The sequence below is a fragment of the Drosophila mauritiana genome, chromosome 3L (assembly GCF_004382145.1).
Source record: "Drosophila mauritiana strain mau12 chromosome 3L, ASM438214v1, whole genome shotgun sequence".
In the NCBI taxonomy this organism is placed as follows: domain Eukaryota; kingdom Metazoa; phylum Arthropoda; class Insecta; order Diptera; family Drosophilidae; genus Drosophila; species Drosophila mauritiana.
In genome coordinates, this window is record NC_046669.1 from 10,888,876 (window position 1) to 10,914,459 (window position 25,584).

General features: G+C 40.0%; 2 protein-coding genes across 10 annotated transcripts; one reads left to right on the forward strand and one right to left on the reverse strand.

Annotated features, from left to right (window-relative positions):
* The first annotated feature begins 46 nt into the window (after positions 1–46).
* On the forward strand, positions 47–14,882 carry LOC117139469. 4 transcript variants are annotated; one of them, XM_033301785.1, is made up of 7 exons: positions 47–141; positions 2,129–2,824; positions 7,975–8,922; positions 9,055–9,575; positions 10,290–11,865; positions 11,935–12,100; positions 12,971–13,096. In XM_033301785.1, exons 2-7 carry the CDS (start codon positions 2,371–2,373, stop codon positions 13,005–13,007), a joined length of 3,702 nt encoding a protein of 1,233 aa, XP_033157676.1. In that variant the 5' UTR covers positions 47–141; positions 2,129–2,370; the 3' UTR covers positions 13,008–13,096. The 4 variants fall into 4 exon arrangements, with proteins under 4 accessions (XP_033157676.1, XP_033157677.1, XP_033157674.1 ...); XM_033301786.1 differs by having other exon boundaries at positions 7,978–8,922; XM_033301783.1 differs by lacking the exon at positions 12,971–13,096 and adding an exon at positions 14,401–14,882 and having other exon boundaries at positions 48–141.
* Positions 14,883–17,658: 2,776 nt separating this feature from the next.
* LOC117141288 (ionotropic receptor 21a) lies at positions 17,659–22,663 on the reverse strand. Of its 6 annotated transcripts, none has more exons than XM_033304663.1 (7): positions 20,625–21,635; positions 20,429–20,562; positions 20,126–20,370; positions 19,462–20,036; positions 19,240–19,393; positions 18,549–18,747; positions 17,659–18,492 (listed from the first exon to the last, which is right to left on the reverse strand). In XM_033304663.1, the coding sequence occupies exons 1-7, from the start codon at positions 21,239–21,241 to the stop codon at positions 18,239–18,241; spliced, it is 2,178 nt and encodes a 725-aa protein (XP_033160554.1). In that variant the 5' UTR covers positions 21,242–21,635; the 3' UTR covers positions 17,659–18,238. The 6 variants fall into 6 exon arrangements, with proteins under 6 accessions (XP_033160554.1, XP_033160553.1, XP_033160550.1 ...); XM_033304662.1 differs by having other exon boundaries at positions 17,661–18,492; positions 18,546–18,747; positions 20,625–21,633; XM_033304659.1 differs by lacking the exon at positions 20,625–21,635 and adding an exon at positions 22,456–22,663 and having other exon boundaries at positions 17,664–18,492.
* Between the last annotated feature and the right edge of the window lie 2,921 nt (positions 22,664–25,584).

Below are 25,584 nucleotides of genomic sequence, written 5' to 3' on the forward strand. Positions count from 1 at the left end.
TGCCGTTAAATTTTGCCAGCCCTAGCTTAACATTGATAGTTTTTATGCTGTTTCTAAGGCACGGTCACACTCAGTCTGATTGGCACAACAAACGAAAAAGTTTGCAATTCCAGGTCGCTTTTTTTTTGCTTCATCCAGCAAGTAAATAATACACTTTAAAACCAAATTCTTGTGCGAATGCAAAAAGCAGCTCGTGGAGCAGAGAATAGTGCTATAGAATTAGTGAAATGTGAAAAATATGCTAGTAAATGCAAAAGCGAAACAAGTGCACAAATTCAGGGAAGAGAAGACAAAAAAAATTGGTGGAGTAAATGCCAATACAAAAAGTGAGAGACACGCGCATTCTTGCTCTCTCTCTCTCTCTCTCTTGTTATCATTTGCGCGGCAATTGTTATTGTTTCGACCATTTGACAATTGTCCAGCCTAAATACTTAATTTTAATGCGAATTATAGTCTATTTATGTGAACTTCTTATGGAATATGTGTGAATACACCTGTTCGCGCGAAAAGCGAGAGTGATCGCAAGTGTTCGAATTAAAAATAGCGTCATCGTCGCCCATTGAAGGCCACCTGTCGAGTGCACTGCCTGCGGATATTTGTGGCCAGTGAAGCGTGAATCTGCAGAAAGCGCTTCATTCGGCGAATTATGCGATTGTGTTTTGTGTTCTGCTCTGTGTTATTCAACGGGTTAATTAGCTTCTGGCCAGGCCAAAACAATCAATGCGGAGAGCAGACAGTCGATGAGAGAGAGCGAGAGAAAAATAAATAAGGGGAGGGCTGCCACCTTTTTCTTTCATTGTCTTCGGTTCATTAATAGCCTAAAAATATCTCGACTTAACACATAATCGTGCGTTGTGTTTACCTTAGAGAGCCAGCTGTATTTATTTTTAAGCAGACATTCATTTTATTTGTTGCTTGGAGGAAAAGTTCGGTTAATAAAGCTAACGCGACAACCCTGAATTGCTCTGGCAACTCCCAGCTGTTTGCTTACTCTCCATACACTTTGTTGTAGTGCTGCAAACTAAGCTATTTCCAAGCCAAATCTGGCAACTCATAAAAGAAGCTCATTGCAAATTTTAAAATTCGAAAAGAAGCATTGGTCAGCGAAAGAAATTAAAATAAAACTTCATGCTAGTTTTGTGTTTAAAAATTATGTGTATTTTTATTATACCCTGTAAAGGCTTTAAAGATTAAGGCAGTACGCTCATTAATTAAAAAGTCAGAGCTTAGCTATTAATTCGCTAAAATTGTAGCCAACAGAGGTCAACACTACCCTCTCTCTCTCCCGCTCACAACGTCACTGTTGGTTTGGGCCAGGCTAACAACGCACACCTGCGACGCTCATTCTCGACTGAATTGCCGTGAGTAAGCGTTGGGTTGAAAAAGCGAGCGCGTGTCGTGAATCGGAAAATCGAGACAAAGATAAAGAAAAGTTCATTATCACATGCCAGAAGAACAGCGGAATATAAAGCCGTTGAACAAGTGAAAAACGAAAGGGAAATGCAAGTGAAAAGTCCAATTGGACCCTGCCCTTGAAAGTGTGTATGTGTTGGCCGCAACTGTCTGCGCTTTTGTGTGCGTTTGCGTGTGTTTGTGCGTGTGTGTTCGGTTCCTCCAAAAGTGTTCAATGTAAAAATAAAATATCCGATTAGATTCTCGAGCACAACAAAAGCAACCTTGAAAAGGCAGCCAAGAATCTGCCTTTCTGCTTTTCGGCTATTTATATCCGTTTGGAAATGCCCGACAAGTTATCCAAGTGTCCAATCGGAAAACGCACGTCGCACAATTGAAAACCTCTTGGCCATTTACCTATTCAACGTGTCTCGGTGTTTCCGTCTTCATTTGGGCGTGATCACGCATCCTTAAAACGAAAATAATAAAAAGAGTTTCAGTTCTTAAAGTTACACTTGCGGTCAAAATAATAGTTGCATGAAGTTTTATTTTGTTTAGGCTTCGAAAATTCAAGTACTCCACATAGATTTAAAATCAATAGATACGTTTCTAACGTGACAAATCAATAAGTTTCAAAGTTTTCGAAACATTCTATTCAAAATATGAATGAACAGTTATCTTAAAAATTATTATTTCGACTTCAACTGAGTGTCCTTTTCACACCTCCATTCGCTAGGTAAAAAAACCAACCACTGGAATTCACTTTACGCACAAAAAGAACTTTAGAACGCAGCAGGATGTGGAAAGCGTAGGAAAAAAAGGTAGTAGACAACACGCAACGAATGCCGGAAAAGGTGGAAATGACTCGCTAATTAATTAGCTAAGTAGGCAAAGGAAAAGCGGCGAAAATAGGTGTACCTTCTAAGTCAACAATAAATTCCGATTTTTTGCAAAATTTATACCGAGCCAAGGCTTAAAATGACATCATACGCAAATGACACAACGACAGCAGCAGCAACAACGGCCACATCGGCCGCAGCAACATCATCATCGGATGGCGCAGCAGAGGCGGCAACTACAGCTGTCGCCGCCCACCAATCAGCTGTGGGGGGCGTGGCGCCATCAGCTGATTCATCCAAAGTCAAGAGCCGCGACAATTTGTCCATTGGCCGCGGCCAATATGCCGATGACGATGGCAACAGCAGCGATGGTCGCGAAAAGGCCGACACAACACCGGAAAATATCAAGAAAATCGCCGAAATCATTGACAGTCCAGATGGCACGACCTCGGCCAACTCGCCCATACCCTCCCCGCGACATGTTCAGCTCAGGAATCCCATGAATCCCGGCTTCGTGGGCCTCGGTGCAGCCATCGATGACTCCTGCGGCAAGTTCTGTCTTGGCAAGCCGCCACCTTCGCCGGCCGAGAAAGGTGAGCAATAGGGAGATGTACAGTGTTACCACCTTAATAGACAAAGTCCTGAAATGGATGCTTATTTCATCCCATGCTTGCCGCAAACCTTACACTCTTTGGGTTTCCTACTTTAAAGCCATATGATGTTGTAAATTTTAATTCATTTTTAGTTATAATGTTGATAATGAAGTGGTGGGTTCATCTGGGTTTACAAACTCAGCTCTTTACATTTATGATGACTATGATATTTTCTGCAGATTATTGATGATAGGGTTGTAGATTTTTATTAACGGAAAACGATTAACATTCAAACTACAGAGTCTATTATTGACATGTATGTATTTTTAAAGATCTTTAACCTGAGAAATCTATTCAGGCGTTTTGTTAACACTTACTCTAAACTTAAAAAACTTGGTATCCTTATATTGGATTTATTTGGTATTGCAATATCTTGGCCAAGCTATATAATTTAGACTGTATTGGTAAAAGATACAGCGGCAACCGCAAACTCCGGCGACAATTGATGGCTAATTTAGCCATGGTGGTTTTTGTTGCTCTTGCTTTTGTTGATCCAGGTTGCGGCTTGTCTTTGCTTTTTTCTTTGTTAATTTGAATTTTTAATGAAGTTATTTTGTGCGAGTCTCTGGCCACGACTAAGCGCAAATATTTATTGCAATAGTCATGCCTGGCACTCACACACAAACACACCTCGTTGGTGTTTGTTGCTCCTCGGTTTGGCACAGTGGGCCGCGTTTGGCTGAAAAGCAAGTTCTCGATTCTGGTTTCGAGAAAGTGGAACGGGATCAATAGCCTGCGAAAGCGGCAAGTGACATCAGCTGCGCGGTATTTCATATTTATGGTACTGTGACACCAAAACTATGGAGTTGCTAATCTGGAGTTGAATGAATATGTGTTTCTCCATTCGGAATTCCCGGAAACAATGATTTCAAGCTCTATTTTCATGCCTCTTATAATGGCAGCAGATAAAAGCTAGGAAATTTAGGTACTAATTCAAGAAGACAATTAAGAACTTCACGAAATATAATATAAATATATATAACTTTATAATTAAAACTTTAGTTTCTCGTTACATGCAACATAAATTAGATGCATGTGCTCATAGATTTCACATGTGATTTTTAGTGCAACAATGTTACGCACAACATTCAACAACAATTATAAATAGAAGCAATATAAAATGTTAGTCTAGGCCTGTTTATTTTTTCTTTAATCGCATGTTTACAAGTCCAAAAACATTGATTGATTTATCTGTTCGGCATTAAATGCTTCTCAAGTGTTGCAACTAATTTCCTATTAACTTGGCTTGATTCCAAAACTCAGCACAACACAAAATTCCATACAAAATGCAAATGTATGTTTAACCAGACAAAAGTGGGTTTTTAAATATTATGGCTTTCGATGCGAATTTCCAGACAAAGCATGTGTTAAAGGTAAACAACTTTCGTAGTTCAGATACAGATACAAATCGTATATTTCTGCACCGAGTTCTGTTCACATTTACATCGATCGACTTGCCTGCAATCCTTTGTTTTCAATTAAATGCTTTTGCCCCATATTGGCGAGCCTGATCGCAGTAACCTCCGATCGATCAACGCCCGCAGCTGTGGAGCTGAGTCATCCACAACCACTTCCAGATACTCGGACGCAAATCTGCTTCACTTTTTTTGGAGTATTCGCTTGTATATTTTGCCAACGAGTTGCGTGCAAGGAATGAAAATGTGTGAGATAATGACGGCGACTGCTATAATTGTGTAAGATTTGGCAAGCGCCGCGAATTGAAATCAAAACTGATAAAATAACATTGAGAAATGGGAGATTTATGAAAAACAAATCGCGTCACTTGATGGTGAAGGGAAAATCGAGGGTCCGCGGGCCTGGGAATTTAGGTTTCATTTCAAGTGCCGCTGACAATGAGTGCCAAGGTATGAAAAACCAACTCGGCGAATAGAGGGTATTATGTCACCAGCTTAAATGATTCATTATATTGAAATGCCGCAGGGTATTCGAAAGTGTTACACTTTGCAGCGGTCTTTCAGATTAAACTGGAATATTGAATAAGAAGTATATTGTTTATAAGTAAACACCCAGTCACGTGCCATTTTATAGAGTTAATATGAATTCCTTACATTTTGTTTGCGTTTCCCATTCGCACATAGCAATCAAATCAAAATTTGTGGCATTAATTCTTGGCCAGCGGCCAAGAATCAAACAGATTCGGAACAAATCTCTTCGTTTTGGCCTTGTTCCCAAATTGATTATGATTTGGGCACGCCCAATTAGTTGTATTATTCAATTTGTAGGCTCTTGAAGACCTGTCTCTAAACTATTTCAGCAATTTTGTATCAAAAAATAAATTTTAAAAATCTAATAGTATTTTTCCTACTGAATCGCAAGACTTTTTGTGATGATCATGATCAAATGTACTTCAATTTGCTTTTGAATGTAAAAATACTGATGATTACTTTCTGGCAAAAATGGAAAACAAAAATCTCATTGAACCACTCTTCTCGATTTTCTTTCCAATTTTCTGCTTCTCAAGTATATATTTAAATGCTCGGTAAAATCGAAATAATCGCCGATAACAAGACACAACAAATGGCCGCCAGTCGATGACCTCATTCGCAGATGACAAATGATGATCATCAGCGATGGCTTTCACTGGTGTCGCCGAGCGGCTAAGAAGTATAAATAAATTGTTAATAACATTTATTCAAATGTGAGAACCTGACCCCATCGAAAGGCAAACCGAAATCGAAGACCACACACCGAAAATTCATAAACAAATTGATCGCTGATGACGTAAGCTGCAAATGCAATTAGCGAAGCTAATTGAAAACCAATTGGGCAGCTTGAGAGATTTGTTTATCAATTTCCGTTTTGCATTCGCTCGATTATGTTAGACTGCACATTTGCCAGTCCAAAAATGGTTAAAATGGTAGTAAAACGTAAATGATCAAAAATCAGCAGGCAGCCGCACAATTTCCCATACTAGACTTTCCCAAAACAACAACAATAGAAGTTAGCTAGCTGACCGACAAAAATTAAACAAACAAAAAATATATATGTAGCATTATTTTGCTTTTTTTATTGCGAAAAGTAAAAGCGACTACACAACGGCCAACAAATAGGAGCAAACAAAAGACTTTTAAACGAGCACTACTACTCGACACACGGTCTATTCCACGGCAATGGGCAACAGTAATAATAATGGCAATAATACCCGACATTTGTGTGTTGTGCCAACAGTTTTCAATTGTTGGCCCATTGCAAATGCGGCGACTTATAAAAAACGCGGCAGTGTGGATCGCAAAAGGGTTGGGGAGGGGGGTTGTGCTGAACGATAACTCGATAGAAGACATTTTTATTTTTTATGGCCATGCACAGTGGGCAGCGTAATTACCGTTAGTCAGTTGTTACCAATAGCGGTCTATTGTCTATCGACGATTGCCATATACTTCCTGCTAAATTAGATTGCAAATTTTGTGATCCAACAAGCGAATAATGTGGTTCTGGCCAACTTAGAACTTTACTGCCTAACTAACTAGCTATCTAACTATTAGATCTATTTTAGTTAATATAAGGTTCCTAAACCATTTGTGCTCTATTTACTATAAACAATAGATCATTTAACTTTAAGACCTGATGACAATAGATGCTTAAGATGCTTCGCAGTTTCACAAAGTATTATTATTATATTAGGTTTAAAAATGTTTAAGAAATAGGAAATATTTTGAAATAGAATAAGTATGAGATATAAATAAGAAATATTAGCCAAGTTTGTGGGAAATTGAGAACAAAGAAATTATGCATTTCCCTTTATGATTTCGATTAGAGCACTTGCATCTGAGGTTGATATCTGAGAATCTTGTTTTGAGATACAATTACAGTAACAAGTTAATTTGTGCCAATAAAAACTTAATCCGGAAAATGTTGTCTGTTAGTACAACAAAAATATTGTCCATTTGAGCACAGTAATTTTGAGCAGCGCTGCACAAGATGAAAAACATTAATTAGAAATGCTTAACTAGTAATTACTTGGCTGTATTATTTGCAAGCTATTCGAATTCATATATCTTCTTTTAATTTCAAACCAAAGCTAATGATGATACATTATCACCTTGACTCCCCATTTAATTGCCCATCTGCATACTAATATAAATGGTTACCAAAGAATGTATATATATGGTATATGTGTTGCTTCGTGACCGAAAACTCGTGCAAAATAAGGCTGTGAGATCTATGGTGAATATGGATAAGGTATTTGAAATATATTTTAATGGCAAGCGAAACGGAAGTTCCACGGCCAGCAAAGTTTGGCAGAGCGTAAAAGTTTTGTGGGTCTGCCCAGTGGAACAAACGCCCCATACCACATACCACTACATAGCATATAGTGGGTAAAAGAACCTGCAATTGACCGAAATCACCGAACTCTAACCTTCACTTGCCGGGCAACCGACTGCCTTATATAGAGTACGTGTGGAAGCTACCCATCCATAGATCACGATTCTGAGAGGCGGCCCCCTAGATGGTTGTATGTGCTTGTGCCACTTCGCGTGGCAGAGCTGAAAGCAAATTGTTTGATTTTCTTTTTGCCCGTACTTTGGCCGCGGAAATGTATAGAAATCGGCTGGCGGAAGCGGTGATGGATTTCCCCCGGCTGCAGGTGGGCGTTTCGGGGCCCTTGAATCGGGTGAAATTCAGGGAATGCGCCATTTGTACAACTCGAGATTATCATCCGGGATGCAGGTTGATTGCCTTCTTCCTTATTTGTCTCGAAGCTGGGATATCCAGAACACAGATGTTAATTTGTGGTCCAATATTTGAGGCTTACTAAAACTTACTAATTGGACCTGTTCATATTTGGAAAACTTATGTAGATTAATTTCTTACTACTAAATATACATAATTTACACCGCATTACCTCTGATCCGCTCCTGAATTCCTTCGTTTTGCTGCACTTCATCCATCTCCATTGCTCGTCCGCTTGCCACTTCAGTTGAGTTCAGTTTAATTTACGCGAGCAGCTAGCAGCTTAGTTTCGTTTTCACCGCTTAAACGCTAATAATAAAAATAATAATATTAACTGTAAATAAATGCTAATTTAATTGTATGTCTGTTTGCTTCTTTTCTTTTCTATTCCATTGCAGCAGCTGCGGCACAAAGCAGAGCGAACCAGCAACATGGCACTCCGCCAGGCAACAGCAACGGCAGCAACTCCAATCATAAGTCGGCGGCTGATGAGGAGGAGAACTCGAGCGAGTCGAACACAGCCACGAAGGCATCGCTGGCCTTCACCATTGATCATTTCGATGCCTCCGAGAACGATTCTGCGGCACAGGCGGCGCGCTACAAGAACATGATGGAGCGTTTCCAGAATCGTCACAAGCGCGGTGCCTCCATGTCCAAGCTGGAGACGGAGAAGGACAACACGACGGCCACATCGAACAGCGGACGGCAGTCGCAGCGGAGCAGTTTGGATGCTGGCAGCAGCATGGCGGACGATGTCTCCTCCCTGACGGCGGCCACGCCCAGCAGCGAACAGGCGCCACCGGTGCAGGTGAAGATGCGAGTGCGGGATCGTAGCGCCTCCCGGGTGCGAGATGCCTCCAAGCGGCACAGTTGGTCGCCCAGGAGCTCGGCCAACGCAAGCGAAGCTGTTGCAGCACCTGCGCCCAGACCCGCTAGTCGCTCGAAACTGCCACCTCCGCCGGCGGCGACCAAGGGCACCTCCAACATGGTGGCCAACCGCACGGCCAATCAGTTCACACCTCGCTCCACCGCCATGCAGCTGGCCCTGCGCCAGGTGGAAATGCTGTGTCCACAGCCACCGCTAGCGGATGGCAAACCGTCGGCCGAGAACGATGCAGTCAGCGAGGCAGGCACCTACACCCTCGACGGGGACAACTATACGGAGGAGCAGAAGGATCTCATGAACATCGATAGAAATTTGAAGGAGGCGGCCGCCAAGCAGCGACCCAAGCAATTGCCAGTTAAGTCCAGTCGGGGCAGCAATGTCCTCGAGGTCAACTACTACCACGAAACGCCGCTGCAAGAACAGCTGCCACAGCAACTGCCAGCACAGAGGAGTTCCACAGGTCAGGAAACTGATAAAAGTATTAACATAGTATAATATAATGTTGTAATTTACGTTTGATGATGTTGTGTGAACAGAGTTCAATGAGTTTCCTTAATTGAGCACACATTGATTATCGTTTATTTTTCCGCAGGTGCCTATCTGGATCAACTCAAGAGTCGCGTGCTGCGTCAGCAGGTTCCCCTGTCGCCTCCAACTCCCCCGTCGCCGGCGGCGGATATGGGTTGCTTTACCAGTGTGACCACCAGTGGAGTGCTGGCCAAACAGCGCGCCTTGGATACCCATCCGAAGCTCAGTCGACACTCGCACAGCTTGTCCACCTCGCAGATCGACAGCTCCGAGTATGTGAGCAATGAGGCTAAACTTAGGCACACGCAGGCCTTGTCCGGATCGGCCACCGATCGCCAGAAGGCCGAGTACCGACTGAATGTGTTCACCACCAGCAACAATCAGCAGCACCAGTTGCCGGATACACCCACCACGCCCACGCAGAGCTCGGAGGCCGCACTGCTGCAGACGGCGCAGACCAAGCAGGATTGGATCCAGGAGTGGGCGCGCAATGCGCGTGCAAGGAGCCTGGCGCAGGATGTGAGCGGCACGAGCGCCGCTCGCCGGAAGCAGCAGCAACAGCAGCAGGCACAAGCGCAGGCACAGGTGAGCCAGTCAACCGGTTTTGCAGCGGATTTCGGGCGAGCTTCTTTGATAAGTTCATTTATGGAAAATCCCATTTCATTGGCACAATCTTGTCTGGCTAGTTTGCTGAATGAGTCACCCTAAAAATTCAACGGAGGATAAATATGTTTTTTTTTATAGAATATAGATAAGAATGTATAAAAGATTAAGTTCTATAACACAGTTTCGTTTGTATCAATCTCTTTAAGAAGTAGAAGCAGTCATTAGAAATGTGATTTAACAAATAATAAGCCATATTTGCTAAGTTCAAGTGACGTTGTGCTATTTAGCTGGCATTGTTTATCTCATCCTATTAACAGATTAGATTGCTAAAATGATTCATCACAGTGATCAAATGGATAACAACAATGTGAGATTTTTATATAAAATTAAAGTTATTGTTCGAAATTTTAGTTGCATTAATTTAAAGAATCGATTTTGTGAGATAAATTTGAGGACAAAGTTAAGTTGAGCTAAAATTTCCAAAAGTTTGTAATACATCTTACATTTTACATTTGCCTTACATATGATGTAAAATATACTCGATGTAAAGAATATCATAGCTAGGACATAAACCCATGCATAACAATTGAAGAAATAAATGAAGCTCACTTTTATAGGCTTAATTTGTAATAAAATAATAACTACTGATGCATTACAATTAAATTTACTAATATTCTTTTCTTTAATTTCCAGCAACTAATGACGCGCAGCTATAATTGCTCCGACACGGGTGGCGATTCCTTGACGGACGACAGCCTCAGTTTGTACAACCAGCAGCGGCAGTATGCGGCGGCAGCCAAGCTCAATCGCAATCTGGCGGAGCGGTATCGCCTACTGGGCGACTGTGACTACGCCAGCGATCCGGCGCTGTGCAGCCATGGCGGTGGTGGAGGTGGCCAGGTGCTGGAACCAGGTTACAAGCCACCAAAGAGTCCCAGCAAGATACCCTCGCCGCTGCACACGCTGGGACGTGCGCGCAGTGCCAGTCGCTCGCGCCCGGCAACGGATGCATACTTGGAGCAAACGGCTGCGGCCATTAGTAATCTCCAGCAGTCACTTTCGCGCAGAAGTTCGGTTAAGTCCCCGGCACAGAGCAGTCCGCAGCATAGTCTGGAATCGGGAATGGGTGCCGGAGCAGGCGGTGGCTATAGACGATCTCCGCTCCATCGAGCGCTCATGACCAGCAGCATCAATGAGGCGCAGCTGCAGCTGCTCACCAGTGGCGAGTATCTACTCAAGCAATTGCGGCGCCGCAAAAACTCCCTGGAGTATGATCCTGGCCAGGAAGTGGAGCATGTTGAGCCAGCAGCTGCCCCCTTGTCGCCGCTGCGTCGATCGAGTAGCTTCCAGCAGCAGCAGGGTCAGCCACCAGTGCGTCAGGCGCGTCCCAATTTCCAGAACCTCTACACACCGCCCGCTGCCCGTCATGCCCACGCCTTGAGCACGGTTCACCAGCAGCAGCAGCTAAAGAAATCCGCCAGCAGCAACAATTTTGAGCAGGCTTACAGCGACTATGACAACGAGTTGCAGTATTATATAAACGATGAGGATGAAATGGGCACTACTGGCGCTTACTACTCCAGCAACGAGGAGGAGGAGGCTGCGGAGAACCACGAAGATCAGGGCGCCGTGCCGCTAAGTAACACGCGCATGAACAAGGCACTGCTGATGCGGATCGAGAGGAGCAAACAGAGGGTGGCTGGAACACAGGCGCCGGCCAAACCAACCTCAGCCCCAGCGGGAAAGCTGAGCATGGCACAAAGCGGTGCTGGCTTGGTGGCCTGCCCCAATACTCCCGAAATGCCTCGCCGGGGAATCAAGAGCGCTCCCAGGGCAGCACCAGGATCGGGTAATCGAGTCGCCCGTCAATCAATGCCCAGGGAGACGAGTCTCAGTCGACTGGCACAGCAGGTGCCCAGTTCTCTGGCCAATGCTAAGAAGCAGCTGCTCCAAACAGCCAATGCTGGTGTCACCTCCAATCCGAGGGATCAGCGCGTGCAGCCCAAATACATGGACATTTCCAAGTACAAGTCGGCGCAATCCAATAACTTTTTGCGTAAGAACGATGCCAAGAGCACTCTGAAGCCGGCAGATCAAATGAAACGAAGTCCCAGTGCCTCATCCATGGGTCTGAGTCGCGGCGAGGGAACGCGAGCCAGCAATCGGAGTGTGCGCAGTGCTGCCTCCGCGATGAACACCAGCACAACGTCGCTGGGTGTCGGAAATCCAGGATCACGAAACTCGTCTGCAATTCGTCGCGATGCGTCAGGTAAGCTAACATGCCCACATGCATTCCCATTTCAAATAATTTGCTAAAAATTAATTTCTATTTAAATAGTGAACAAGCAAAAGGAGGCTGAAATGGCCATGTGGAAGCGTCGATCTACCTATGATCCCATGAAGGCAGCAGCCGAGGATCGCCGCAAGAAGGAGGAAGCGCGGCGTGCCCAAAACGAAGCTCAGCGACAGATCAACGATGACGTTGATGAAATACCTTTCGAAAGGTAAATTATATGGGCATTACTTGCCAAAGTTTTTTTGATAAATAGACCGCTTTAGGTGACTTTCCTTGTGTTTAACCCTCAGATAATAGATCTATAGTTATTAATAGACATCGTTACAAATATGTACTTTATAAGAACAGCAAAGCAAGGCCCTAAACTTAAATGAAAAATTGTTAAGTAAAAAGGTTCCACAGTCTTTACCAGTAAAATATTTACATTTTTTGACAGATCGTTACTATTCTCCATTGAGGAGTTCCTTTAGAAGGTATTACTTAATGAAATAATTACGTTTTCTTATAAATGTAAAGCTAAATATTCCAATAGGTTCTCAAAAGTCTCATCCTCTTAGATTACAGTAGATCAACTTAAATATATAAGCTCTTTAAATAGTTGTTATATACAAGATTAGGCCGTAGAGGTCTAAATTTTAGCATACTATTTTGTAATTATTTTTAACATACTTTCAATTATCTGAATTTGATTTATATCCTTTACTTTGGTTCTTTTATTAGCTTAAGGTTGTGGGTAATCTCGCGGCTAGAGGTAAAGGTGCGTTCTGGAAATAGACAACTATTTTAGCAATAATTCAACTATCTCTCATGACTCACTTCTAGATGAAACTTATAATTTTTTCCTAATTTGTACTTACATAAGTAGTGGCCAAGTGACGAGTTCAGTATTGAATTTGTAACGCAACACCGCTCAGTAAAATCGGATGTATAGGAACTATGTCGTAAATGATCCTGCGCATTCTGTACTTATGATTTTGCTAATTGATTTCTTCTCTTTTAATTTCTGTACACCCCAACACACAACAAACACCAACACTACCTATCAACACAACGAAAACAATCCAATAACCATCGGTAGACCATCACGCTCCCACTACCGCCGTGGACAGTTATGACCAACGGATGGTGTGCTAGTTACCGATTTTTGAGCCATCAACCTACCACTAAACATTCAGTTGACTATCTTTCCACGAAACCCAAAAAAGAAAACCAAATACTTTCCACTACAAAAACATGCCACACGATCTAACATGGTGCAAGCAGCAGCGGCAGCAGCAGATTGTATCACTAGAATCCAAATCTAGTGTCAGATACAATCGCCGAATCGAATCGAATCGAACAACGATCATTTTGAGAACGGATCTAACTCGCGTAGTATCCACACAGAAAAAAGAAACGATTTTCCAATGCAACGACAACTAGAATGAAATGTTTAGTAACGACAGCCAACCCGAAGCCAAATGTGCGGCTATCATTTGCCAATGTAATAGAGCAATCTTTATCAAAAATGTCGTAGTATTATTGTTAAATATTTATGCATACAACTCAATCATTTCGTTGTTGTTCGCCGTTGTGCAATTGTCTCGACCAATTTGTTTGTTCGTCAGTTCGTTAGTTACTTTGTCTTGTGCGGCTTCATTTGGTTTTTATTTGGCTGAGCAACGAATTCGACCAATAAAATGCTCTCGAAGATTGAAAAACTAACCGCATCAATTCTAACTTCATAAAACATTTAAAGGTCTCCTCATTGTGATTACGAAACATAATCATTTTGGGTGCATTCCTTACTAAATTTGCATTAGTAGCGCATCAGAGAAATTGAAAATGAGGTGATAAACCATTGATTAAAGTGTTCTATGAAAATATCGTATTAAATATGGGAAGATTAATGATAACTTTAACTTTAGTCTACCGAAAGTTTAAGGTTCCTGTTTCAATTAATATGCTTCTTTAAGATGTTATATTTTACCTAACTTTAGATTGCTCGTTGTCATTAATTACGATTTTTTATACTATCACTGAATCAATTGGTTATTGAACCCCAATTTGCAATTTCCGATTCTTTCCAAATTGTAAAATCCTCCGTTTGCTCTGGCAACTTCGAAAAAATCTTCATTATTCTGTAAATTGCTGCAACCCAAAACTACTTAACCAACCATTTAACCAAACATTATTAGTTAGTTCTCAAGTGTACAAATGTTTGTCCCGTTTATTGCCTAACCTAACATCGCATTCAACATGCCACTCCTTAACAAACCTAACTAATCTAACCCACCTAACCCCGAAACCCGCTAACCACACAAAAGTCAGTCAGTAGACCAAGCTAACACATAGACAACTATTAAACGCTTTCTTAGAACTCGCTAGTATAAAAATCACCTGAGATCGAGAAAGAACACACTTCACATGCCATTCAAATTGATTGCATTCCGAATTGTGCATTTATTCAAAATAATCCTTAACGCCCCCCATGCGAATGAAGTATTAACTTAAGTTCTCCATACACAGTGTACTGCGCCCAGCCAACAATATGACCATCACGAGCGGAGGCAACAGCTACAGTCCTCGAAACTCCGTGGAAAACGACGCCTGGACGCTTGGTGAATCCTCCGAGTATGGTGAATATCCCGATGACTACGATGAAAACGATGAGGAGCACGGCGATGAGGATATTGACTACGTTGGCCAGGAATCCGACGATGTTTTCGAAACGGAATCTGGAGAGGCTGCAGTTCAGGGCGCACAGTAGACAACTAGGCAACTAAACAAAACACAAACCAGCAACAGTGATAAATAATTCGATATATACATAACTCTATATATATATGTATAACATATTGTATTTCTTAGCGATTGATAAAGCGAAATACCGACATGATTTTCCCTTGGCTTGTTCGAACTATTTAAATGAAGTTTTGTATTTTGAAAACAGAAGATCATCGAATAATGCAATAAACTGAACACGCTAAGTAAAAATGTTACTCACTTCAGATTGGTCCAAGTTTTTTTTTATGTTTAAAATGTATCTTATTGCTGAAATATTAATTTCATGAGTTATATTCGACAAACAAACGATTGTTTCCAAAAATAAGTTGCAAAAGCTTGAAGGATTTCTAAAATTGTACAAACGTAACTTTATAAATGAAATATAAATATGCTTTGAATAGATATTCTAGCATTGTCGACTTTGGTGCAAATAACTTTAATATTATATGGAAAAATACTCAGATGTGTCCTAGGCTTTGTGAAGAGTTTGAAATGACTGCAATCAAGTGCTAAACGAAACAATGTAATTTTAAGAATTGCTTACCCAAAACATCGGTAAAACTGACCAAGAGGAATTGAATTGTTTTGTAATCTGAGCTAAAATTGAAAGCCTTCGAGATCGGCTCTTTCTTTGCCCCAAACACGATTTTAGTTTGTTTTTGGTAAGAATTTGTAGTTACTCATTAAACTCATGTCTGTAGGTTTTTATATACATATATGCAAACACACGATGGAAGGTAGCTTACATAACAAATTATGATACTGTCTAGTTTTATATATGCATACAATACACTAGCCGAGTATTTCTTATACAGACTAGCTTAGTAATATGTAAAAGGAGCATATGTGGTATTCGCTTTTAAACAAACTAAATTGTTAAATTAGTTATTGTTTCAAGCAAACCGAATACGATTAAATGTCGTGCAGTGGTGTCGGTGTCCATAATTGCAAACAAACAAATTGCTCGCTGGATTTTAGTTAATTTTTAAAAACAATTGTATTCTTGCAGCTGCTTTTCTAAACAATAACTACAAATGCCCAAGTCAGCTTAAGCAATAGACAATATACTATAAACAAAGACTTCTTTTCTAAACAGCAAATGTCCAACTAAAAATTCAGAAGCAGTTGACACGTTTTTAAAAATGATTATTTAAAATAAACATGTATTTTAAAATAACAAAATTGTAACGCAAGAAAACTAGGATTTAACCGTCTAAAACGTTTTTAAAATTGTATATTTTAGGATTTGAAGCGAGATGAATGAATTGTGTTTTGTATTGTGTCCTATTTCTTGTTATTTTATTTCTCCAATAATTTTAGATAAACCAAAATAAACGATGAGAAAAATAAACAAATTTGAAGAAACAAAAGTGTTGTTTGGATTAAAAATATTTTGTGGTTCAACGTCCTCTAATAAATTTGAATGAGATTATGAGGAATGCCAAAATTATAATGAAAAATCGCAGACTTTATATGAAAACGCAATCCTGCTTTCTCTCTATCAGTTTTAATTTATTAATTTTCGGATTATTTTTTTTTAGATTCGGTCCATGCATATTAGATATATATATATTAGATCAGCTAACTGGAATCTTAAATATTATCCATAGGTCTAATTGAATTCAAGGTTTATGTGTAACAAATGCGATGGATACGAGTATATGTATGGATATTTTCGATGAAAGTAAACAAAGTACGAAAGTGGAATTTGTAATATGCCGACACAATATTTGAATAATAATTTTAATTACAAAACGAAAACAAACAATATTGTTATATGCGGAATGTCAGAATGAAGTGTGGGCGTTTCTCCAGCGAAAAAGTTGTTTGGTTGGGAATAAAAAGGAAACGTCAATTAGGTTTCGTATAACACTGAAAACGCAACCAAAACAATTCAAAAAAATGTTGACTTTGAAATCGAATCAACATGAAAGATATAAAAATAATAAATTAAAAACAAAACAACATTTATTCAATACATTGTCAGATTGTTGATACATTTTTATATCGTTGAATATGAATATAATAATGTAGAAACGTAGTGTTTTTTTTTTTTTTGATATTTGAAGTTTTCTAGTGATTTTTTCGGTTATTTGAAAATTTGGGAATACAAAGTGGTAAAATGTAGTTCTTTATATCGGCGTCGCACTGTAAATGAGTATTGTTAAATGGACATCAGACCCATTTGGAGTTACAAAAGTTCTTGGTTTATTTGCTGAAATTGGAGGAAAAGTGAATCGGAATTTTTCTCCCCATTATTTGTTTTAAGCCATTCTTTTTTTTTAGTGCGTCATGCAGCTAAATTTTAATCCATATTGGTCACTGCATATAAAAAAAAAACTTGTGAGGAGGGGAAGGGAGCCAACAAAAAGCACAATAAAATGAAGCAAAACTAATGAAATTATATGAAATAGGAATGTACACAACAAGTTTGAGCTGAAACAAAACAAACACAACTGCCATAAATATTTTCCATAAAGAAAAACAAAACGAAACAATTTCACGGTGGAAAAAGTACACTTCGCAATCTGTAAACAAATGCTATTAAATATTTATGCAGTTTGGGTAATAAATAAATGGATTTTTTAGTTTTCCTGCAAGCCAGAATCCGTGGTCATAATTTTTCCAATGGCCAGAAAGAATTTTGTAATTAAATCAATTAGGATAAACTGTGTAAGTGCTTTACAAAAAATTACACATTTTGTGGAAATTTTCAACAGATTTCAGCAACACCTTTAAGAGTTATAAAATATTATTAGACAGAATGGCCAGAATGATTTGTTAATTCCGTAAATAAATAAGCCATTTTCTTTTGCCTCACCTCAAAAACGTGGAAAAAGAGATATGGAAAACTTCTAAAGAGATGGCCAAACAAAAGCCTATTAATTATTATGATTGTTATTAACCTTTGGATTGTGCATTACTTAGCACGTCTGGTTTCTGGCTGGCTACCTCATCACATGAAAATTTCGAATTTTAATTTCCGTTGCCATTCAAAAAATGTTTTGAAGTGCCCGTGAGTTTTCCAATTCTCGAGGGGATTTTCGGTTTTTATATAGAATTTTTGTGTGTTTTTGGGGTTTAGTTTGGCACTTAAGAATGGCTTTATTTATGGGCTTTTATCATTTCAACTTTCTCAGGATTTGTGATATGGCCATAAACAAATAATGCCTAATGTGCATTAACTCATAAACAATGCAAATCAGTATTTACGAAAAGTGATTGAAGGAATCGCTTGAGACTCTTGAATTTATTCACCACCACCACATTGCCACTGGTACTTGAGGCCACTTGGCTCCTCGTGATAAATGGCACTATATATCCATCGATCGCATTTGCCAAGGCCCCTCCATTTCTTCTCAGTACGTCAATGAAGACTTCAGTACTCAAGTATCCCAGATACATTTGTCATTATAAATATTGGGCATGTGTGTGCATATATCATTACTTTATGGAATCTTGTGCTCGATTGACAACTTGCAGTACTTGAGATTATGTACTTAGGGCGATGGCATGGAATGTTTTCAAAGTGATGTGCAAAAAAGATATATAGATATATTTCTAGGCAGCAATCTTGAGTTCAATGCTGCGGATATATTCGCTTAAAATTATAATACAAGCTTGGATTGTACACATCATACATGGGATGCTTCATAACGATGTGCTTGAAATGCCATCTTTCAGCGAGTAGCGTTAGCAACGAGATTACGTAACCAATCAACAAGGCCACAAAAGAGCTCCAGAATTTTTGAATATTCATGAGGGCCTCCTGTTGAGCAAGTGCCTCCGCCGGCAGATGCTCTATGGCATCCTTGAGCCACTTGGCTATCAGACCTGTGGAAGATGGCAAATGAGATTGATACAGAATTCAAATACTCCATACTGACCACCCTCCGCCAGATGTTGAATGGAGGCATCTACCCGTGGCTTTAGAGCCGAGTTCTTCTCCATGGCCAGCACTACGGGCATATGGAGCACACATTCCCTCATGATGTGGAGAGCTGATCCGGATTCGTCCGCCACTCGTAAGTAGCGCAGATAGAACTCGTTGTCATAGTAGGCGCACTGACCTTTGGCTATGCGAGAGGTCTACGAAAATAAATAATAAAAAAATTTAAAAATTTAAAGTAAAAACTTAAAACAAACATATTTAGAATTAGACTTGGTCCTACTAAAACCAAATAACCATGACCCTCTTTCAAATGCAAAACAATGTTATCCCCACAAAGCCATTAAGTCGCCGGAATACTTTTCATATCACACTAGATTATTTTGCCAACTTGATGAATTAATACCGTTAAATTAAAAATGTTTCCAAATACGCTTATCACATAGATAAGATATTAGTCGTTGGAAACAAGTTGGAACTGGTTTTTGTTTTTCTATCTGGTGGTATAAAGTTCATTGCTACAAAAACGTTGATAACAAGAGCGGTTATAAATCATGCAAGTTTATACGATTTTCCCTAGTTCTGAATGCTTGAAATCGAAAATGAATGGTCTAATCAGTGTTATAAGTAAGTTATTGTATTAATTCTCTAGAATTGTTATGATATTGATTAATTCAATACTTTAGACTTACCAAATCATCGCTGTAGCCGACCACCTGCATCTTTTCGCCAACTTTTCGAGCAACCTCATCATTGGCATCCAGGAAAAACTGCCTGTTCTCATTTGCTCCGGCAGATGGCGGTATATGAGATCGCAGCAGATCCTCCAGTGTGTCTATAGTAACCCTATGATCAATAGTTAATAAATTATATCTGATATAACTCAAGAAGATACAAATATGATAAATGCTTACCTGGCAGCTGGATTCGCCAAAATGGCAGTGAAGCTGGCCCTATATGTGGCCACCAAGAGGATGCAGTAGATCCAGTACCAACCAGTGAGAACCCTCAGGGGCCAATTTCGTGGCATTCGTGGTAGAGCCACATATAGGAGCATACTATACGTGAGCAGGATGCAGTTGGCATAGCCATCGAAAAGATCCCTGGGCATCCGATCTCCTTTAGATGGACGATAGCGACTGATGGCGATGCGAAAACTAATGCGACGATAGATCTTTGGATCCATGGGCACGCTGCGATTGGGTCGCAGGCAACGAAAAAACTCAGAGGACACATTCCCGTTGATAATGGCGTTCAAAAAACTAATGGCATAAAAAACAGTGCCCACCACGAACAGGGAGAGCAGAACACCCGCCCACATTCCAGCGCTAAAAGGCAGGATGAAGGTCTGCCAGGAGTTGTCCGTCGAGGATTCCGGTGTGAGAAAGGTCAGGCATTCGAAATTATGCGGCGCACTTAGCTCCACCAATTTTAGGTACACCTGGAACAGATGCAAGTCCCCAATGGCAAAGCTGGCACTGTGCGCAGCCTGTCCAGATTAAAATTTTAATAAGTCAACAGTTTCGGTAATGACATATCCTAAGCACATTCCAAGGACTCGTTTTAAGCCCCACTTACCACCTCATCCACAAGCATCGAGTCAATGTGTGTCCCATTCTGTCCATATCCATCCGGATTACCACTTCCATCCAGCTCCCAGTCCATGTTCTCCGTTTGATTGGGCTTGTAGTAAACGGGCTTGAAGTTTAGTGCCTTGCCCAGGGCATTCATAATCTCAACCTCGACTCCTTGGAATCTCTGGGTTGCATTTGCCCATAGAACCATGGGCACGTGCTCGGAAATGGCCACTGGCAACGGGGTTCCTGCAAGATTTAATTATATTTTAAATAAAATTAAAACTATTTAATATATAGTAACTACCGAATAAGTTGCTTGTTTTGTCCGCAAATAGAATCCTTCCATTCACAGCTTTTCCCAGCTCCCAATTAACCATATTTTTCATTACCAAAACGCCACTCAAAATGCCCGGAAAGGCTATGGTAGAAATGGTATACCTTTCAAAAATAATTATCAAATTTAAAAACCATATTTAAGGGGTATTGAATAGTTCACACACTTGTTGTCTAGCTGCCTTTTGAGGAAAATGGCACCTATAAAAACGCTCCATAGGTGAATCATATAGCTCTCAAAAAGTCGCGAATCGTATAATAATACAAACTTTTTCTGCATATTCAAAGATCTATTATCGTATATATAGCCAAGAAATCGTTGCACCTGCCAGCCATTTAGTATGGTGATTACATTCAGTTCACAATCACTGGTTTTGATGGCCTTAACAAAGAGTTCAACTTGTTTGGAAGGTCGCTGCAGATCCTCACTTTCATTGGTTCGCATCACAAAGAAGGGTATTACTCGTCGACCCACGGATTCGAAAAATATTCGATCGTATATGGGATAATGCAGATCATCTGTGATGACGGCAATGCATCTCTTCACATTGGCCACCCACAGGATTTTCTGTAGCAATATTTTCAGATGCATCTCGTAGCCACCGAGTGGTGAATCGTTGGCAATGGGAATGGGAATTGACGTGGCCAACGCCAGGGATATGTAAGCCACAATCAGAATCCCCAGACAGCGCATCCTTTCGCCGCCAAACGCAAACTGCTGGCCACTTGTCCGTTCCGGCAGTTCGTTAACCTGTTTACCGGAACGAACCCTCCGAGTCCTCATTGCATATGCAGATCTAATTAAACTTGTCCGAACTCCGTGAACCGGGAGCCACCGGACTGTCCGTCGGTCAGTCAGCCAGTCAGTCACTCATCAACCTGATTTACCATACTCGCATTCCGAGCTTCCAGCGGGCACAGGGTTAACTAATTAAAGTTTTGCGGCCCAGGGGTTAATAAGTTTAACCAGATAATGTGTCCAAGGTTGCAGGGAAACCCTTTTTTCATTTGGGCGCTGTAATGATATATCCTCAAAGGAGTTTTTACTGGCTACCTTTGGCGTTTTACGAGATTATGTTAAATATGGGTTTTTGTTTTATAGCACAAACTATATAACCAACTTTGAAGCAACATAATTATATTGCTGTTGTGTGTTGCCTTACGAATTTAAAGAAATAAAGTTCAAATGAATATATATACCTCATAACACATATAGTTATTTATATAGAAGTCTTCTGATTAGTTTGTGATATTTTTGTGATATACATCCCTACCTGTCTACCTGATATAGTCATCCGCTGTAACTAAAATCAAAATATCCTAAGCCGGATGACCTAATCAAACAGACGATCAATCAATACCTCTACCACCCGACGATAACCTCTTCCAGCCAAAAAAGAAACCAACTCACTCAAGAATCACTCAGTGCGAGAAGAAACCGATGTGGCAATCATGGGTCATTAAATTCCATTTAATCGCTACGCCACTGATTGAGATCTGTGGCGAAAGTTGTTACTGCCATCCGATGTTGTCACTAATTCGATGACTGCCCAACGAGCAGACAATTGGATCAGACCAATTTATCATAAGGCCATAACTAATCCGTCCGTCGGTCTTCATTAGCGGAGACACGAGATCGGAGGACCGACTGACCACTGGATGATATGAGGTTGAGTACCGTCGCTGATGAGTTGCTGCAGTCGCGAAATCAGCAAATTGCGATCATCCGCAGTCAAGGCTCGGTCCACGCTAACGATATTGTAATGCGGACGACGACGTGTCACTGGAGACATAAGACGCAGTCCGTCCGTCCGTTCGGTCCAGTCCAGTGCGGTCCGGTCCGGTCCGGTCAGCCGATTAAAGCGCCCAGAAGCCGCATTCAAATACCCATTAATGTCAGCTCAAGTCAGCCAAAGAGTCGCAGCCAATCAGCCTGCGGATGTGATGGGTGATGCGATGCGGTGTGGGCAGGTAACCAGTGGCCAGTTACTTACTCACCATACACCTTGGCCATATATCCATTCCCGTTCTTCTGCGCTTTATTGTCGTGTAATTAACTTTTTCCGAATCGTCCGGATTTGGAATTGTTTGCACATAATTGCAATTTAATTATTTTCTCTCGCTCGTTTTCCTTTTCATGTTTTTATGGATTTATGTTGGTCGCGCGGTCTGCTGGCCATTAGCTTGGTAACAGGTAACACCCGGCCCTGCGACCAAAAGACTAATGCCAATACACCGGGCTCAGAACCATAACCACCAACATCCACATCCACATCCATCCCGAGTCCAAGCTGGCAGGCAGGTAGGTAGCGCAGAAATCGATTTCGGACGCCCCCGGACCGCTTCCCATGTCCAAGTGTCAGCCGGTGCCGGGCTTATTCTCTGGACCGACACTGAGAGAAATCGGGAGAGGTCTGGATTATAATATATTTTAATTATAATAATATATGAGCATGCATACCTGTTTTGAATTAACACGAAAGATACATGTCAAATGTTTGTTATATCTTTTGAAGTATTATATCTAAAGTAACTTTAAATAATCCAATCTAATTTACTTTCTTAAAATTCCTAAAAAATAGATGTATTAATATGATTATTATTTATTATTATTTATTATACCGAGAGTATTAATTTTAGATGCTAATTTAAGTATATGAATTAAAAAATGTATAGAATGTATTATAATGATGTAAGTTATTAGAGATATAAAGATATAATATATAATATCTTTATAATAATATATATAATTATATAATATAAGCATAACAAGTAATCTTCTTAGGCTTTCTGAAAGTAAGTTCTTAGAGCTATAAGGATATAATTTATAATATATTTCTAATAATATATATAATTATATAATATAAGCATAACAAGTGATTTTCTTTGGCTTAGAAATGTTAAATACTCATAAATTAAATAATTTACTCTACTATTTTTTTCAGTGTAGTTCTGGAAGTAAAGATATAATTTATAATATATTTATAATAATATATATTTATATAATATAAGCATAATAAGTGATTTTCTTTGTTAAATATTCATAAATTAAATAATTTACTCTACTATTTTTTCCAGTGTATTTCCTAACGAGTGCATCGCATGCGATGGGAAGGCAGAAGAGAGGTAGAATCAGGGTCCAGCCGAGTGGAAAACATTTTGCACTTTTATGGCCCAGATTCACTTGGTCCACGATCCATGGCCAGAAATGGAAGCAACAACAACAGCAACAACAACAGCAACAACAACTGGGAACTGGGCTTGCCGTTGTTTGCATTGACACATTTTCTATTTTTGTTTTCCTTGGGAGATTTTCTCAGCAGAATTTATGGGTTCCTTGAGGTTTCCTCTTCGGCTGATCCCCGTGCACATGAGAGTGCGAGGACTCGAGGATACAAGGATTCGGGGACTCGTTCATTCGATATGCTTCTGTTTTAATTCCTACAAAATATTTTATGCGAATTTGGCAGTTTATTGTTCTCGGCTTTGGCTAACAGTGTGAAATGTAACAAATTTTCCTCACCATGTGCGTGTGCGTGTGCCGGTGTCCTGGGAAATAATTCAACAGTTTTCCCACCTTCTGTTCGTTCGGCCGGGCAAGTTTTCCTCTTCAGCAGCAATTTTCCACTGATTTATTGCCCCAGCTGTGGTCCACCGACCATCTTTATCTGGCTGCAAATGTGTGGGAGTTTTCTTGTTGTTCTTCTCGTTCCATTTTCTTTTCTTTTTTCAGCGAGTTAAGCCCTTCAGTTACTTACAGTTTACAGGTTAGGAATGATATATATTATCAAGTCCAACGAAAGTTTCACTCTAGTTCATTGACAAAGTTCGGTTCACACGCTGGGGAATCGAAAAAAAAAAAAAGAAAAATATGTACATATTTATATATCTTCCCACTTCTGATTAGTGAATCAGTTTGGAACTGGTTTAATATGCAAATCGAATTTTGCCAACTTTATTTATATATATTTTTCGTTTGATCAATTTACATGTGTCGCTGGCTAATATATTCTTTAATTGGAACATGTCGATGACAATTTATGTAATCCGCTTAAAATATCAATGCTAATTTAAATTACACTTCTGAACGGATGTTTTGATCATCTGTTTAATGAAGTTGGCCTGATTTATGTTATACGCTTTATTAACGAATAAGTTCTGGTTTCAGTTGCCTGAGGGAAAACAACTGAAACTAAATAATTATGTCAATTATTGTTATGTTAAGTTTCTTAAGTTTCAATTTAATGAGGTGAATATTGTGTGTTTATTTTATTGATTATTTGAGATATATCTAGTTAAGCATATCTATGCTATAACATATTTCTTATAAACTTTATGACAGTTTAGTTTAACTAGCAGAAGAAATGATTTTTGTTTATATAAGCCTGATATGGCAGAATAGTCGATATGGTCAGTAATCAGCAATAAGTAATAGTGGTATATATATGTACATATGCATAAGTACATATACATAGAGTACATATACATATATGTACCGAATCTAATCAATCTGCATGGCAGACATCTGTATTATCTGACCAAACTGGCGACTATTTGAACTAATTTCATTATCTTAATGAGGACGTTATTAAATTATTCACGTTTACCAAAGCGCCGCTCGATTCCATTCCATTCCATACGATTCGATTCGATTCGAGTCGAGTTGAACACGTTGTCCCAATATCAATGACTAATCAACGAATCTATGCACAAACAGCGCACACGGGTCGTATACGTATTCCGGCTCCATTGTACTATATTATAGATAACTGTGCTAGTGTTTGTGCTCCATTGAATAAAACTTAATCAGCATTTAATTAAATGCACAGAGAACAAGGCAACTGCCATGTGGATGGGCGGGGGTTGCGGGGGTGTCGAAAGGGGTGGCTGGGTGGTAAAAAGCGATTTCGTTGATTATGTAAATCAATTGAGCAGCGAGATAAAAACGCGTATTTTTTTCGCCTCCCATTTCGTTTTTGCTGATAAATCGAAATCGTTCTTTGGCATTATTTTCCGTTTTTCTTGTCTCGTTCCTTCCGAGCGTTTTTTTTTTTTGTTTTTTACTGGCGGCTTTCACTGGTAATGTTTTTTATATAATCACTTTGTCCGTCGCTGTTTGCCTAGCAT